Source organism: Lissotriton helveticus, chromosome 9, assembly GCF_964261635.1.
Source record: "Lissotriton helveticus chromosome 9, aLisHel1.1, whole genome shotgun sequence".
Lineage (NCBI taxonomy): Eukaryota > Metazoa > Chordata > Amphibia > Caudata > Salamandridae > Lissotriton > Lissotriton helveticus.
The window spans coordinates 401757755-401776749 of NC_136070.1; the positions used below are offsets into that span (position 1 = coordinate 401757755).

The 18995-nt window shown below is 44.1% G+C and overlaps 1 protein-coding gene across 7 annotated transcripts in view; it reads left to right on the plus strand.

Moving 5' to 3' along the window:
- EML1 (EMAP like 1) overlaps positions 1-18995 on the plus strand; it is an 883632-nt gene that overhangs the window by 610356 nt on the left and 254281 nt on the right. For all 7 annotated transcript variants that reach the window (XM_078660158.1, XM_078660161.1, XM_078660155.1 and 4 more), the window contains exon 3: positions 15197-15329. In XM_078660158.1, the coding sequence (XP_078516284.1) occupies positions 15197-15329 (133 nt within the window). The remainder of the gene's footprint in view (positions 1-15196; positions 15330-18995) is intronic.

Sequence of the window (18995 nt, forward strand, 5' to 3'; positions counted from 1 at the left end):
TGCCAAAGAACATGAAAGTACAGCTGACGTCTTCAAAAAAGCATATCCACTTCAGGGTGCTCAGAACATATTTATGAATCTTTGAGTTGTTCAGCATTCATTAGTTTATGGCGATTCTAGAACTGCTTTTGCAGCTGGAATCAACTTCTGGGCAGTTGTTTTACTACAAGGTCTTCCATGCTATTAAGGCCTACATAGTCATTCACTCAAGGTGTGCCTTAGGATTGTAGGTAAAGATATGTCTGGTAGGATAATCAACTGCCTCCAGGTCTTTACGGTCAATGTTTCCAGTTGTGGGCTTTCTTGTGATAGCCTAAAGCAATCTGGGTGTTTTAATCACTTGATTGTTTCTTATTTGACCCACGCTTCGAAATAAATGATCTCCAAGTGCCTACCTCTGTTGTAAAACAGTTTGACTTTTATCAGTACACTACAGATGTATTTATTTATTTATTTATTTATGGGCTTATTACGCGCCGGCATCACACCCGAAGGTGTATCTCCGCGCGGTGCTGTGAGGTGAACAGGTCAAGGAAGCTCCTCCTAGAATAGGGCTGTCTTTAGGCGTTTCCTGAAAGCTGAGTGACTAGGGCATTCTCTGAGGGAGAGGGGGAGGCTGTTCCATAGACGTGGACCCATGATGGAGAGGGCGCGGCCTCCCTGTCTGGTCTTATAGTGTCTAGGAACCTGAAGCAACTGTTGGTTGGTGGACCTGAGGATGCGGGATGGACGGTGATAAACAAATTTATCCGCCAAGTAATGGGGTCCCAGATTGTGTAAACTCCTGTGTATCACACAGCAAATCTTGAATTCTACCCGTTTCCGGATAGGAAGCCAGTGAAGGGCCCGGAGGAGGGGGAGGGACGGCGTTCTGGGGGGGGTGTTGGTCACCAGCCGTGCTGCGGTGTTCTGCACCACCTGTAGTTTATTGAGCACTCCCTCATTGGCAGCTAGAAGTAGGCCATTACAATAGTCCAGGCGGCTCAAAACGAGGGCCTGGACCAGGGTCTTCCGAGTATCGTCGGGTAGAAGGGGGAACACCTTCCGAAGGAGGCCAATAATGTGGAAACAGGACCCTGCAGTGGTGCTGGCATGGTGAAAAAGGGTGAGGTCCTGGTCTAGACGAACCCCCAGGTTTTTTACTACCTGTTTAGGGAGCGGGGCCTGTCCCAGGCTGGAAGGCCACCAATCTGGGGTCCAGAGGATTCTCGCCTCCCCGAATAACATGACCTCAGACTTTCCCACGTTGCATATTGATAACAGGTAGAAGCTTGGGAACAAAACACATTTTTTAACTACTAGTCAGAAGCTTAGCAGTGTGTATTTAGGTTTAATCTCTAGAATTGAATTGCATATCTATGAATCTAGGGTCGCAAACCTGCGGTTCCCCTTCCAATGGATCTTACTTCTTAGGGTTCTCAGAAGTATCCGGCTTCCTGATCGTAGCAACTATGTTGGCCAGTGCCCTGACAATTTTTCCATGATTGAGAATTTTCCCATTAAAGAAAAACCAAATATGCTACTTTGAATGTGACACCCCTGGCTACAGGTAGCCAAGGAAGGGATCCGAAATCATGACTTATGCTATCAAACTTGACCAGTCTTTCGATGAGCCTGGCTGCCATATCTTGAATGAATTATAATCATTTAATTTATTTTTTGGTAGATCTCACAGTAGCATAGTCCGATTTTGAGCTTATCAGTAATCATACAATTGATCTATAATGTTTAGTGTCTAAATCGAGCAATATTTGTTTTAGTTGTTGCAGCCAGAATATGGCTCAGCAGATCACTGTTCCTATATCTGCCTCGAAATGTAAACTCTCATCCCACACCACCTGAGATTCATTGCTATTTTGGAGAAGGTGGTGTTCAGTTCGATTAGGTCAGGGGGTTGGAAAGTGTTTCCTATAACAGTCATCTTGTGACTGGAGCCCTTGAGAAGAACCTTAGTTTTAGTCGCATTAAGTTTCTGTCATCTTTCTTTTATCTGGAGGACTACATTCTCCAGCCCATATTTTAATGCACTCCTGTTTTGCTTCAATTTAATTAATTAGACTAACACGTCCTAAAATAATGATCTGTAAGTGAAAAGTTCACGACTGAAAACTCTGTAATGACCAAGTGAGTTGGTCACCCTAATGTTCATGAACTTTTTTATGCTTCATAAACATGTCTAATTGAATTTGTATGATAACATTATGCACTACCATAATATTTGCAGTTTATTCAACATATAATATATATATTTTAAATATCTGTCAAAGTGATGTCTATGGCTGGACAAAGTACTTTCTGTTTCAATGCCTAAAGTAGGGGTGATCATTACCAGTAACCACAGTGCCACACTACACAGTCGGATACACAAGGTGACCTGTGTCTTCTGGAATCGGTCCCAATAGAGGAAAATGCCGCAAGGTAGATACAACCTTCAATGCAATCTTGCCACTCTTGATAGAGGGTAAGGACGTTGCTGTAGAAAGATATAAGGCACCAGCCTTTCTCAATTCCTAGGCAGAGAAAAAAAAATCTAAGGAATCTTGAATTCAAAAATCCATCATGAAGGTTGCTGTTGACAAATAAAAATCCGAAAAAAATTATAGCAAGTGGAGGATACATGCAGAGAAAAATAGTATTTAGCACAAACTCGACCCAAAGGTATTAGAGCGCTTTACATGAGCACCAGTTACATTACAGATGGACACATTCTTTTGGTTAGGCACGGGGAGATTAAGTGATTTCCCCAGAATCACGGGATGTTGAGCGTCCTTTTTGAGACTCGAACCTGGATCCCCAGCTTCCAGGTCGACCGCTCTAGCCATTAGGCCACATCCTCTCCTCTAAGGCAAATGTATAGGAGAGATGGTCATAATAGTTTTTTTTTAAAAAAGGCTGACCATCGTCACCACACAGCTGCTGTCTTCCCCTCAAAGTACAAGTGATGTGAGTGTGTCAAAATGTACTAAAGGCACAGCTTCACAAGAAAATCAGCTCCACTCCAGGATGTTTTTCCCAAGGTAAGAAAGCCAGCACCACCCGCACTGCAGAGATGAGCACTGCCTGTACCTTGGAGCACAACAGGAGCCAGCATCACTGCCCATGATAACGGGCACAGATCTAGCTATGCAAAGCACTTTCCAGAGAACATTTAAGTTCTTATTGTTACTGGAACATCCTAAACATGCAATGCTATATTTAGAACAGTGTAATGTGTTGAATCTGATTGATGCTTGATTCCAGACACTACATGTCAAGCAGTGTAAGACCATTTTTATTGCGAAGTTACATAATAAATTTGCTATTTACATATTCTCATTACACATATGTGCATATTGAAGGACATATACAGTTATCTGATTCTGAGCAGTTCTCTTGTGGTCAAATGCTGAAGCAAGAAATAAAACCCAGGTCATTAGGTTCGAAAGTTAGCAACTTAACCTCTACAATACAAATAAACAAAGGTGATGATACATATGAGGTAACAGACACCAAGGAAAACCTAGGAGTAGCACACTAGAAATATGCATTTTCTAATACTACTGTGTTGGCAAAGACTTAAGCAACAAAGATTGGCAAATCCAATAGATAAACGCAAGGAGAGGATGGACGGAGCAATTAAACTTTTCAGACACTCTCCCCCAGTCACAGATCTGGGTTGAATCCATCATCATTCTTTAGCTCACTACGCCACCCCAGTTCAGACTCAGTTATATGCAAATCAGTCTTGACCCTGTGCCTTGTGGGAACAGCACAGCCCGAACTGCCAAGCCATGTCTTCCCTGGACCGGAAACAAGCATCCTGGGACTGGTTTCGGGGTAACCGCCCTCATCAGCTAAGCTAACTTGAATTCAGTAGCAAAGTGAGCAAGGGACCCACGTCTGGGCATATAAAATAGGTCCCTGCTTGAGACACCTATTGACTTTGACAGTGCACATTTCTCAACCACCCTCCTCTCCTCCAAGTTGGCCTTTTTCCATGTGGAGAGATAGTTTTACTTTTGTGTCAAGAGAACCCAGCATAGTTGGTGCCAAACATGCATGTGCATGCATTGTGGCCATCTTGGAATGATTTTACTAAAGAATCTGAAAATCCATTCCAAAATGGCTACTGTGCCATGTTCATTCATGGGTGGCCATATTGGAATGATTTTAAACTATTTATAGATGGTCACCAAAAGATACTGTCACGGGCGGAGGTTGTAGCATGAGGACAAGACAAGAAAGCCATCAAATCATGAGCAAGTGGTCAACACAAACTCAAGACATGTCCATATTGTATACTATCTCTGTTTGGCAATGACCGCTAAAGCTGTCTGTAATTAAAAGGATCACATTCCAGTCCTTTTGAAGACTTTCCAGCATATACTCATTCAACTTTTAACTTGATTAGTCCTGATTTGCTTAATTCATGTACTTTCATTGATGCAAGTCTGTTTGTGTCTTACATTTTGATTTCATTGGTGCGTTCCCAAATTCGTAATATACAAATGTACCCATAGAAATGGAAAAAATTGGAAAATTGTATCCAGGGTCCCAGGATTAGTTGGCCGGTAATTTTGCTTTTAATTGTTTTTCCTTCACACTTTAATCCCTTATATCTATGCGTAATTGAATTTTTATAAAAATGTTTTTGCAAAGATCATCCAAATTGCTGTAGCTTCCGGGTATTAGTATTTCTTACTAGTGACAGCATTTCAGGAACATCCTGGCAATTGCATCACCCGTGCTCTATGACCTGATGACATAAAAAGAAAGTCCCATAACCTGCCCTTCTGTTATTCTACCCCAATAATGCGTAACTGTATGGTTTTAAAATAGTCTTTGTTAGAAACTCTGTGTTGCACCATGTTAATAAACAATGATTAATGTGCACAAACCCCATGCTAATACAAATAGGTTCATTTCAAGAGTTAAGTTCTATTCAATTTTCCAGATATTTTTCAACACTGATTGAGCAAAAGTTAAAGCTTCAAAATAGCAAAGATGGAGTTCACACGTTGGACATGGGTAGGCCAATTTCTATTGCAATATTCTAATCAAATCATACTGCCTCAACCTAAATGCAATATGAAATGAGTGGTGTCCTATGACAAGTGTAGCAGCACCTATGAAAATGAATGTACATGTATTAGTTTTTCATTAAATAATTTGTTGATGTGGCCTCTCTTCAGCTGATAGGGTGTTTTGAGATTCATCAGACGTTCTGTGTGGCAATGTGAGATGAAATAAGGATCAGAAAGGGTGAGCCAGCAAGTAGCATCTATCCAAGAGGGGTAGAATGGTGATGGAAGTGGTAAGAAATGTGGCTCTTGCTGCCGGTTACTTGTGAGATGTTTCTAGAGGGGTTGCGAAGCCTTCGAAGAATTCAGTAGGCCACTGTGTTTAGGTCTCTATTATTGAGATGCCTCAGAGAAGTTAAGGGCTGGAGAAGAAATATAATAATAATAAAACAAGGAACTTGACTAGCAAAAAGGGGAACTCTGGTGAAAATCTATAGGAAACAAAAAAGGAAAAGTTCATGTTGTGGACAGAAATGTTTTAGTAGGAGTAGGTGACTCATACTTTCTCAGCCACTCAAAGGGAATCGCACTGTTCATTTGCAGTCATTCCAAGAGCCTCAAGTTCCCACTGGAGTCTGCGTCGTCTGAACATGAAGATTTGCAAATTTAATAATAAACCTCACCGAAATCGGAACCTTTCGCAGAAGCCTAAAGGCGTGTGATGGTTGTGGCTGTTCCACTCCAAGGCTGACCTGGTCTGTATGTTTCACGTGAAATCTGATGCCATTTGTTGTCTGGAGGTGCATGTTGCAGCATCTCTATGTGATTGTCACCATATTTGTGCCTGTGATCAAAGTCATTGTGAGAGGAGATCAACAATGTGGTCTGGACATAAGTGTACGCCATTTTGGAAAGGGATAGTGACTGCTTTCCAATTTGCCTCAAAAGCCTAGGTTGTCACAATTACCAACACCTGGGAAACAGTAAACTCCCACAACTTGAGGGATCCTTCCCTCCACCGATGATGTGCTTTGGTGAGCTCCTTGTGGCTCCTGATTTCACACACGCTATGCCAGCATGTTCCTATATAACTGCTGCAGCTTGCAACTAACACGGGCGCTGACCGACCTCTCATGGTCTCAGAACCTAGTTTTAGTACATGATTTCAAAACTGTAAGTGGCAATATGAGTGGAGAGGTTGACTGAAGTGAGGTGCAGCTAGAGGCCTTTGGCCTGTTTCACTAAGCTAAGTTAACATGAGTAGATCTATCCACATGTAGACATACTCCTAAACCTATGTGTAACTCTCCTCTTCAATGCTATTCACCCTATCCAAGTGCAGATTTGCACGTAACATGAAGACTTACATGTCTTCACTCCCTGTGGCAAAGTATAGACAAACTTAATAAAGTACATTTTAAAATATGTAAAATATTTTAATGTAAAAAATCTTTTTAAAACCTCAACTATAATTAACAAGCATTTGCAATGCAATAGGTCTCGCATTAGGAAAGTTTGAGCTATTGGTATTGTAAATGGCAAAGTTTCTATTTATGTTTCTTTTTTTAAATAGCTAAATTAATAGCTTCGTCATTTACAATGCCAATAGTTATAACTTTCGCAAATGTGATACCTATAGCATTTGTAATGCAATATGTTTTGTATTTACAAACCGCGAGAGGACAAAAATACCGCAAATCATGAAAGCTCAATTTTATTACATAGCCCTTCAATATCGGTGAGGGCTGTTGCCATTCCGTGCCACACAGCCTGTCAAACCTGAGTCCTACTTCTATTTCCGCAGCCAGACCCCCTTTGAGCTTTGCAAATCCGAGCGCCAATCTAGGATGCATTTTGAGAGTAAATTAACCGTGTCTCACCACACACAGAGGCAAAGCAATGGTCTTCCAGGGCAGCCCCCTCCCCCCACCACCTGCTGACCCTGGAGGCAACGCAAACTGCGACCTTCACTCCAACATATTGGGGCCTTGTCACATTTCCGGTGAACGATGGCGGCGTTACGAGTATCGATTCATTTGGAATATAAATTATATGATACAGTTTGGAATTAAATTTAGTGGAGCGCTACACAGGAGGGCAATAAAGCACCAGCCTATTACTTGTCAGCAGAGCGGCGGCAGCTGGCGGGGCGGAAGCCTGGCATCCGCTCTGGCGACGCAGCACTAAATATCACTCACCTCAGCCCTTCAACGTCACCGCCAGCTAATTTTAGAGGCAACAGTGCTGCACAGGAAAACCAGCTGTAACAAGAGTACGCTCCTCGTCACTCAGCCGGCCTGCGACCAGGAAGTCAGGCAGGCCGGCGCGACAACCGGAAACAGGAAGTAGGAGGGCGGGCGCCTACCCCGCCTCCCACGGAAGAGCCGCGATTGTTTGGAGCGCCGGAGCAGGCAGGAGCATACCCTGCGCCCCGGTGCCGAAGGAGGGAAGAAGAGTCCTGCTGCCGGGCCCTGCAGCTGAGGAGAGCCGCCGCACCAAGGTAGCCGGTGAGTGAGTTGCTGAGCTGCGAGGGCGGGCGGGCGGGGGGGGGGGGGCATGTGTGTGCGCGTGCGCGTGCTGGGGGGGCTGTGTATGTGTGTGCGTGCGTGTGTGTATGTGTCTTGGAGTGCGTGTGTGTGACTGTGGGGCAGGGGGTGTGTGTGTGAGCGAGTGTCTGTCTGTATGCGCGCGCATGTGTACGGCGCGGGACGCGACGTGCGCATCCGCGCACACAAATCCAGGCAAAAGCTCGTACCACCGTCTTGTCCGTCCTTCCCCCGTAACAGATAACTATACGTCTCCAGCTGGACACATGCATCCTTGCGGATGCATTACCAGCGAGACCCAACTAGAAGTTCCATCCAAGATGTGCTAACCAGGACAGCTGAGAGGCACCCTTGTGAGATGGAGCCAGTTGACAGCTAGGAGGTAAGCATACAGCAGGTTCAGAGGTCGAAGTGGTGGTATTACTTTTTTGAGCTATGAAAAACCATTCCCCTACTTTTTGTAAGAAAGAGAACTATCCAGGGACAATTAATTATGATAGTTTGAACGCTTTGGCTGAAGTGTCACTCTGTGAGTCTCCTGTGCTTTGAATCCTCAGCCAAGGAGACAGCTAAACAAGAGCATGCCTCTTGCCAGGGGGTCTGCTTGCCTGAAAGAAATGCAAATGTGGGCAACGAGTGAATTCTACAAATGTAGAGGTTAATATGCAGATGGAAAGGATGCTTGGGAACTGGTACTGGCTTTAATTTATCAACTCGCTCAACGCTTTGTGATGACAAAGATGTATTCTTTTTGAGTGGTAGTACAAATAGTTAACAACTGAGCTGTGAAGTGCATGCTTTTAATTGTAATTGTATTTATCTAGCTCTTGCTACCTCAGACGAGGTGTTGAAGGGACAGTCATGTAAAAAAAAATTGCTTTAAATACAGTATGGGTATTACTAACATTTACATTTTGGAACACCTTTAGGTGTTAAACTTTTTTGCGAATTTGTAACAGTCTATCTTATACTGCGTGTAATGCAAGTTTAAAATAATAAATTACATATTCACAGTGCTTTCTGTCACAGGCAATGACCTCGTAGCACTAAAAAGTCACTATTCTCCATTGCACCAACCAAGATTTAATTCTGTAGCTCTGTGGTTACAGACACAGACCTCTGGAGTACTTTAACTAATAAAGGTTTCATAATGTACTGTAGTGCGTTTCCCATGGAGTAACATCTTTTTAAATGTATTTTCCATTTAAGCTCTGCTTTATTTTATGTGTAGCTAGCTGGCGGTGTAAGATCAAAATAAAAACGTACAGAATATTTTAATTTTTAGCCGCGCCTTTGACCCTGCCCCCCATGCTCATTGATACCACCCCCATTGCATGCAACATCACCGTTCCCATTCATTTTTCAATGCACTTTGACCGCTGAGCAGGTTATTCATGTAACTCTTGGCATGAGGGACTGCTGGAGGGATCCGAGGTACCATTTGCCCATCATTCTATGCAATGACGCAATGAGCCTCACTGAAGTGTGCAAATCACTTCATCCGTGACACTACCTCGTGCCACTGTGCGCAGATTTTCTCTATCTGGATCCCAATTTCCAGATCTTCATACTAGAGGAATAGTAGAAACTGCCACTGCCACTACAGAACATTCTCTACAATAATTGAGGCGTCACCTTTTAACACCAGCTGGTCCTGAACACTATGCTTCCAAGTCAAGAATCTATTCGATTTTTTCAATCAGTCTGGAATTCTCGAGCGGCGAAGAGACTGCTTGCTGAAAGATAAACTTTCTTCTTCTAAGGCAGCAAGAGTGCCCTTCCACTCTAAACACACCCTCTGGAAGTTTACATTCTTGGCGCTCCACGTGTTTAGGTGGATGGCTTAGAGGGCAGCGCCTTTTGAGAATTATTCAAACCCTGTTGCTACACAGCACGCCAGTGACGCTGATTTATTTACACAGTGTGAAAATAACATGTATATCCTAGCGCTTGGCATGACCCAATCAGCGGCCTGCATGTCCATGTCAGAGAGCTGCCGCCCCAACATGAACTGGTAGCGACTTCAGAGGTGGGGCTCCTGACGAAAAGTGGCCTGTGCGGTAACCTAGCAACAAGCCGCGCACAACACTGGCCCGGTGTTTATTTTACTCTTCATCCCAGGATGCGGGCTGCTGGTTGAGAATATAATCCTATTTGTGGTTTGCTTCTGGCATGGGCTTTTATGGTGCAGTCTCACGACATTCACCCTGCACAGAAAGCCATGGATGGATCATGCTCTGTGCGAAACAATCACTGATAAGCACTGTGCACCATATCCTCCACAATGATAAAATGTGCACCATATAATCTGCAGTGAGAAACACTGTGCACCATATCATCCACAGTGAAAACTACGATCTATTGTGTTCTCTTCTATCCTAAGAGGAAACTGACTACGACAGCAATGAAACTACTGTGTTTTCTGTGAATTATATTCTCTGCCGTAATTAATTCGGTGCACCATATCCTCCTTAGTGATAAACAACCTGAACCATAACCTCCACAGTGATAAACAATGGGCACCACAGCCTCCAAAGTAAACAAGCAATTCGCAATCGGGGCCAAAGCGCAATCGGGTCTAACGCGAGAGCTGCAGTCCGTCGAAAGCTCACCCCGCCGGCCTGCGACCAGGAAGTCAGGCAGGCCGGCCGGGACAACCGGAAACAGGAAGTAGGAGGGCGGGAGCCTACCCCGCCTCCCATGGAAGAGCCGCGATTGTTTAGAGCACCGGAGCAGGCAGGAGCCTACCCTGCGCCCCGGTGCCGAAGAAGGGAGGAAGAGTCCTGCTGCTGGTGAGAGCCGCTGCTAAGGAAGCCGGTGAGTGGGGCTTTGCCTTGTTAGGTTGGGCTGCGAGGGCGGGGGACATGTGTGTGTGCGCGCGCGCGTGCGGCGGCGGGTTGTGTCTGTGTGTGAGCGTGCGTGCGTGCGTGTGTGTATGTGTCTTGGAGTCTGTGTGTATGCGTGTGTGTGTGTGTGACTGTGGGGGGGGGTTGCCTGTCTGGGTGCCTGCGTGTCTGTGTGTGTAAGTGCGTGTGCGCGCGTGTGTGTGTCTGTGTGCATGCATGCGCGTTAGACTGGGAGTATGGGAGGGAAGTGCACACGAATCCAGGAAGAAAGCGCGTACCACTTTCTTGTCCGTCCTTCCCCCCAGACTGATCACTATACGTCTCCAGCTGGACACATGCATCCTTGCGGATGCATTACCAGCGAGACCCAAAAAGTACAGCACACACTCCCCACGTTAAATATCTATAAAATAATAAAATATTTTGAATATAATACATTTGTGTTGTAGATATTCATTTTTAAACAAAAAACGTTTCACCCCCTCACTAACGTCTTATTTTTTAAATTCAGGGTATAAATAAAACAATTAAATATAGTTATACATACATGCAATTTAAATGCAGGACGTATTTAACTGAAAACTAATTCCTATGGGGGTGCTAGTTTAAATTAGGACTGTAATAATTTTGAGTGTGTATTTTGTGACTTGTAAAAGTCTTACTCTTTTATGGGAGTGTGTTTTGTGTTAGCATGTCCTTTCCAATCCTCTCCTAAATTTTACCTTGACTCCACCCATTCTTGAATAACTGTTACCCATTTCCCCACCACTCTCCCTGGCACCTCCCACATTTGCTACAAAATAGTATACTTGGTGTGCAAAGATCTTTGCTTCCAGTGCAGAGAGCTCACAAAAAAGTTAGGAGAGGCAGAGGTGGATTTCTCCCCCAATGCATTTCTGAATTGTTCTTTGCAGTAAGTACTTACTACTGGAGTACTACTTTCTGTGCTACAACATGCAGTTTGTGAATAGGCTCCATGTTCTGACTTTAAAAATATGTTAAATTGACTTCTGGGGGTGTAGTCATGGGCTAGCATGACCTTACATTTTTCTCCTGTCATGCAAAGAGGTCGGATGTCATAGGTGCATGTATATGGTCGACATTGCTATAAAAGGTGTCTGGGAAGAGATGACCAGGCATTCTCAACTGGTCAGTGTTTTCTTGCATATGCATGTCATGCACCACAGCCATGGCGGTTTCAGAATATGGAGATGAAAGTACCAAGAGGCAGGCCGCAGCCCAACTTATTTTTGAAATGATACGGATGTACTTATTTGCATAGCGAAATGCACATTAGTAGTAGATCACAAAACCTCCTGCTTCATTACTATGCAGGCAGCAGGCGTTATTTTGTGGTTCCCTGTAAACACCTGCAATGCAGGCTGGAGTTTTGCAAAAGACAGCAGACCCTCGGTCCTACTTTCAATTTTCCTGAATTTGCATATTTTTTTAAAGGGGTAGTGGCAGCTTAAAAAAAAAGTTGGCATGCAGGCAATGACTTCAGATGGTACCCGCAGTGGTACCCTGGACCACAGTCTGCTCCCCCAAGGCCTCCCACCACCATTCACAAGGTGGAAGCTGTCTCACAGATACAGCTTCACCTTGTGAATGGGTTATCAAACCTCTGTTGGGTGTTGGTAAGCTCTCAATGGTTTGCAACCACAACTGCAAAACATTGATGCATATCATTTTGACTCCCAATGACGTCACTTTCATGCCTCTCCATTTGAAAAGAGCTGCAAAAGTCACTTTTGAAGTTGGAAGGGCATTTCCTACACATAAACTACCCTTAGTAGATTGAGACTTGTGTTTTTGAAGTAAACAAACCTATGATTTAGTGAATCACAGACTTTGCAATCGCAAAATCACTTTATACATAGGACCCATGGGCCCCTTGAACACAACACAGACATTATGACCTGTCCTTAATTGTTTAGATGCACAGACTTCAACACGTAGCCTCTGTCACTGGTGTATAACCCTTTCACGTACCCTGTAGTGAGCAGGTACTTCCGGCAACCAAGTTCTATTCCAGGACATCCTATGAATTGAAAACTCCTTGTTTGCATAGTGCTGTGGCCACATTATTTCCTAATCTGTTTTGGCACCTTGGGCCGCATTACATAACGTGCCACGGGCGCAGTGAGTGTGCGCGCCTGCTTTTTGCGCCCAGTGGGCACCTAGGCATTTTATATTGGGTTACAGACACTTATTCCGACCATTTTGTAATACTGATGGGACCAGTGCACATACAGCGCCTGTGCGATTCTAAGGGTGCAGTCACTCATTGCTTGGTCCCATGTAATGAGGGAAATAATGTATTTCTGTGTGCATAATACAGGCGTATAGGCAGAGTCAAAGGCCATCCGGAGATGCACGGACTGTGTGCCACAAATACATGGCGCCCAATTGATGCCCTCCATGGGCTCTGCAAACACATACCTGAAGGCAAGTGCAGCCTCTCGCTGCTGCCGCCTGCAGGGAGATCTCTGTCGCCCTTTCAAATGCAGGCTAGGTGCTGCCTGTACTTGGAAAGGCTGACCGGCTGCTTAAGGCAGCTTGTCCACCTTTCACTGATGTGCTGCCTGCATGGTAGGTGCAAATTTATGGCTGCCATGGGAGCAGCACATTAGCTCTATTAGGGTGCACTATCCCTATTTGTGGCCAGCATACCCTGGGAAAGTTGCGCTGTGGTGCGAACCTGGCCAGTGTGCCCTATGTATAATCCAGCTGTGGATGTATGTGGAACTGTCTCTGTGTTAATCCTATGGGCACATTTCCTGAACTTGTCACTTGTTCACTGGCAACATTCTCTGCCACTATTCTACCCTAATTTGTGGCACTGGTATTCGGTCTTGTGCATGGGCACAGAATCATTTGTTTGTTGGTTTATGTGGCTTTATGTAGGGCTATCTGTTATTGCCAGAATGTTAGAGCGTGTTTCACATGTGGTGTCTCCTGGATTAGAATTACTATTGCTTTTTTAGTGACACATGACATCGTGTATGCCTGCTTCGGTCTGGGTCTGGTGCATTTTGTGTATTACTATTACTTTTTGTCAGCACTACTAGAAATAGTCTCACTGGTGGCATGCTCTCTAGTAGTGACACCTATTAGCTGCATACCACTGTGCTGTGTGGTCTGGGGACTTTATGTTCCTTTGATTAGGGATGCCCTAAGAGCTGCTTTTTGTGTGTTCTGGTTATGAGAGCGCCTGCTTCTTTTATTAGAGAGTCCCATATGAAGCAGGGACTTAACTGCTGGTATTCTTTACTTTCCACTGAGGGTTTCTTGTGAGTTGCACAGCATGAAAATGACTTGGTCATAAATTTTGGATTTGGTCAAGGTGTGGTTTACAGTAAGATTGATGCCCTTGATCCTCTTTTGTCCAGTCTTGGTGTGTTCTCCTTCATGCCGACGCATTCGCTTTCAAGTTGTGTCTTTTTCTCCAGGGTATTTATTTGTCACTGTTGTTTACACACAGTCTATAGTACTCAGTTGTCTTTATGCAGTTGAGTATGAGATGTCCAAAATGAATGTACCAAACATCCATTATCAGGGTAGTTATGGCACAACTTTCATCAGTAGGTATTCTTTTTTAGGTCTTGCCTAGGCAACGCTTGCCCTGTCTCTTCGAGACATGCTCTATTCAGGATATGTGCATAAAGCTCCGCCCACTTTCCGCCCATCTTTTTAATTGGCTCCTGTCCCTGTCCTTTGTAAATGGTGGATTTTCATTGGTCAATAGGCTTGGTAGTCCCTCCTTAGTACCGCCTTGTCTCTTCTTGTAACCTCCCATGAGGACATCCCCTGTTACATGTGTTGTTACTCCCTAGGTCTTGATCACAGCCTCAAGGCACTATTTTCTTAAAAGGCTTCAAGCAGGAAACACTTGGTCCTAAGCTAGGCTGGCAGTGGTTACTTTACTCACTAACACATCTCACATATGGTACTGCACCCTGTAACATGTCTAGGTAAAAAACATTGGTATTTATAATGCCAATAACTCCAACTATGCAGGGTGCAGTCCTAAATGTAACCAAAAGAGGGCCTATTGGACTTCTTTTGGGCACATATGGTACTGCACACTGCAACATGGCTAGGTAAAAAAAAAAAATTGCAATGCAATAGGTGTCACATATATGCGAGTTTGAGCTATTGGTAGTGTAAATGACAGTGCCTTTATGTATATTTTGGGTTTTAAAACATAAATAAAAGGCATTTTCCTTTATAATGCCAATAGATTAGACTTGCGTAAATGCGAGACCTATTGCATTGCAAATGCTTGTTATTCAAGTGATGAGTTGCAGCAGTAGATCATTCACTAGGATGTAAGTCTGGAATGCTTTGTCCTTCTATGGTGCCCCTTTGCACTTCTACTACATGGGTCTCATAGCACGACTGGTGCCTGTAGTCATGTAACTTGTTATTCTAGGCAATATGGAATGCGTAGTCGTCTTACTTTCCCATAGTATCTTTCACAAGTGTGTTTACTCATTGTATATTATGTTCTTCAGTTGTGCACCATGCGTGATATGCACCGTGAAGCTAGCATATGACTTGTTTACCTTATGGCTATGTATGGTGTATGCGCAGGCATAGAAAATGTGTGCCAGCGTGCCTAAAAGAGGATCAGTAATTGGTAAAAGTATTATGCTTTATTTAAATCTAGAAAATATGCGATTTTATTTAATTGAGCTTTCATTTGTCATTTTAACATTTTTGAAGTTTCAGTCGCAAACCATGAAATGTTTTCTTTGATATTTCTAAATTGTCTAACTCGAGATTCATTTGTGTTTTGCAGCAAGACCTCTTGTCCAAACGCTTCCCTTAAGAACTACTATTAATAATGGGACCATTGTACCAAAGAAAACAAGTAGCTCCAGCCCATCACCCTCTGGGGCCAGGAAAGAAACAATTTCACCTGCAACAAAAAGGTATGAAGCAAAAGTGAAAGTTGAAAAGTGGTACAGTCGAAACAAGAGACTGTTTTTTTGTTTTTTTTTTACAAATGTGTTTTTAAGCATATCCTCCTCCTTTGTGTGCTGTATTTGATAGTACGGAATGGGTTATTATTTTGCTTAAAAAGATTACAACAATGCAACCTAAAATGCTACATTAAAATAAATTAAAAGTTAACACATAAAGTAGATGCAAAAAGGCATGTTAAAAATGTCACCTGTCCTAACTTATCTAGGTTTCTTTACTTGCAGCAACGTTACTTGAAATGTGGCTTTATTTTGGTCAACGTTTTGTGGTGGTGGTTTTATTTCTGCTCCATATTGCTAAATAAGGTTGGAAGCCTATACCTTGGTGTAAATCTGTTATGCCTTATAAACAGAGAATTCCAATGAATCTGCAGTATGAGTAGGAGGAAGCGTCTACGATGAGAATGAGGATACACCTTTTATCATCATACAGAGCTTTGCATCTATATTAAGGAGGGCTATTGGGCAATAAGGGTCCTTTCCAGGTTTTGGAATGACTGTTACCACCGCCTCACTCATAGTGGGACTAACTCCCATAGTCTCCGCACAGTGATTAAAGAGTGTTGTGAGTTTCAGAATAAGTGTTGCCTGGTAGAATTTGCTAAATTGAGCCGTGAGGCAGCCTGGACCTGCTGTTTTGTTTGTGTGCAAGAATTTAATATTTAGGCTAACCTCGTCCTGTGTGATAGGATTTTCCAAGGACTCTATATGATCAACAGCAAACTTTTAGAAACGGATCTGGTCTAAGAAGGCTCTTATGTGCTCAGAAAGGAGGGGGCACTTCTATAGAGCTTTTCATAAAAATTGGCAAGTTAGTTTGCTTTCCCTGCCTCATCTAAGACTTGTGCCGCTATCTGCAACAATCTCTATAATATACTCCTTCTTCCGTTTACCTTGTCATGTGGGCACTAATGTGTCCCCGCTTAGTCCCCCCCAGACATAGGAGCATTTCTTTAAATGCATTAGCAAGAGCTCTGCTTTGTTTGTGAAGTGCATGCGTAGTTGGCCAATAGCTATAGTGAAGGCGCATGTGACGTGTTGGGAGGGGTGATGAAGTCTTTCAATCTCTAGTTCCCGCATCTCATCCTCCAATTTCTGGACCTCTAATATGCAGAGTGTAACGCGCTCAGCAGCTGTTGTGTTAAAGTGGCTTCTAATAACTGTTTTGAAAGCATCCCACACTCTTGGATGGAGACCTTACCAGTCAACACAACGAAGCATGCTGAAGTCTGTGCAACTTGCCTTTGGTAGGTAGGTAAGAGATATCAGCGGAGCCTTCCTTGATCCCGTGGATTAACATCCCTGCAATGTTTGATCTCTTGCACAGCTCTAGCTGCAGGGCTACCCCCCATCTCCCTCCCCGCAGTCAGTCAGACAGGTAGTCCCGACCCGACTCCGGTCGTAAGCTGTGACCCTGACCACAGGGGCGTGAGCACTGCCAGGTATTGTTCAACTTCCGGGGGGATCTCGGCACCACACCCCACAGACATGAGGCCCCATGGAGGCCATCCAAAGGAAGTCCCATTAAGATCACAGCCTTCTGAAAATCAGTGAATTATGTTGCCAGTCACCTATTTCAAAGGATAAGCCAAACTGGTATGTTCATCATTAGCGAATACAGTCTTACCGTAGTTTCCTTGTGATCGGACAGAACTCAGCCAGTCATTGAAGCGTAAATTGATAGACTTCTGGGTAAATTATACATGAGTGATCTTGGAAGGTGACTTCTACCTTGTTCCTGGCATAACGGAAGACTTCTTCTTTCGCCATGAACTAATGAAATTTAACCTAAATATCTCTGGGCCACGGTTCATGGGATTGCCTTCTGGGTTTCACACGGTGTACCCTATCCAGGTGGACTTCAGGGGATCGTCTCCAAGCAAGGAAGACCGCATATCAGTTACATAAGTTTCCAGGCGTGCAACCAGGACCTCCTCACTAAGCCCTCTGATCTGTAGGTTCTCTCTTCTTGATCGATTTCCGAGGTCTTCCATTTTATCAACCATTAGCAGGAGTAAGCATGGGCGGATTTTGCGAATTGGCAATCCGCGAACTTGCGTATTTATGGATTCGCAATCCGCAAAATCTGCGAACTCTCGCGAATTTGCGGATTTTTTTTTTTGGGGGTTCGCAAGGGTTTCTGCCAGTTCGCGACGGTTGTGTACCAGTTCGCAGTTGCGAACTTACTTGTCGGCTCGCAACGGCCGCGACTATGTTGTTTCTACGTCTGGTTCATCATCACAGGTTCACAGCACCCTCTGTTTCACCACTGCCACCCTCTGGTACACCCATGCCACCCTCTGGTACATCACTGCCACCCTCTGGTTGGTTTATCACTGTAGATTATGGGGGTGAAAAAAAGCAAGCACACCTGCCCTGCTTCAACTGACATGAATTAATTTGGGGTTGATTAATGTGTCACTGAATTTAAACTTCCAGTCTGGCTGGCACCTGCTTCCTTAGCTGTAATTTGCTTTCTGTTGCAGTGCAATTTTTTTTTCACAGGACCTTTGTGGCCTACTTGTAGCTATTCTCTGAGCCTGCTGTGAGGGTCAGAGCAGGGTCATAGAATAGTTGCAAGTAGGCAACTGAACTCTGAAGGGGCCCCTCAGGAAGCACTACAGGGAATGGTTACTAATGATAAGATTGAACTTTTACACCTGCTGAGTGCTTTCAGTTTTGTCTGTAATTGCTTTCTGTTGCAGTGTAATTTTTTTAACAGGACCTTTGTTGTATACTTGTAGCTATTCTCTGAGCCTGCTGTGAGGGTCAGAGCAGGGTCATAGAATAGTTGCAAGTAGGCAAATGAACTCTGAAGGGGCCCCTCAGGAAGCACTACAGGGAATGGTTACTAATGATAAGATTGAACTTTTGCACCTGCTGAGTGCTTTCAGTTTTGCAAAAATCCAAATATCCAACAGCATCCACAAAAAGTAATCCTTCCAGGTCAAGATCCAAATCAAAGTGACCAGCACATGAAGAAAGCACTGGGAGGAGCCTGCTGGACAGGAACAGGAAGTTGGAGACTGTGGGGCACTTCCTTCCTCTCCCCCCCCCCAAATGGACTCCTTGCAAAGAAAAAGTGCAGGCAAATGTCAACCTGAGGAGTTATTCTGATCAAAATCACAATTTTCAAGGTTTATGCTGCCTGCTGGTGGATTTCTTGTGCGAAATTGCAAATTTTGCAATCTTGCAATTGCGAGATTGTCGCTGCCCGCCGCATGTACGTGTTCGCAAGTGTTTACTCCCGCGAAATTGTATAGTATTCTAGTTGGCAAGTGCAACCAAGCAAAAAATCCGCTTCGCACGGATTTTACGAATTTTCGGCAAGTTCGCGAGAGTTCGCGGATTGCGAATTTGCCGAAAATCCGCACTCCAGTAACAGAGGGTAATAAAAATGACCTGTTCACTCCTAATGACCACTACATGGTATGCTGTTACCACACTGCTCCTGCTGCTTAGCTTTTGGTGGGGCAGTAGCCTTCCGCCACCACGAGGGAAGTGCTTTGGGCACCCCTCCTGTTCCAACAAGACTGCATTGCTTGATTCAGGCCTATGTCATGGTGCACACACATGATCCTTGTTTGCCTATGACAACACAAATCAAAATTAGGG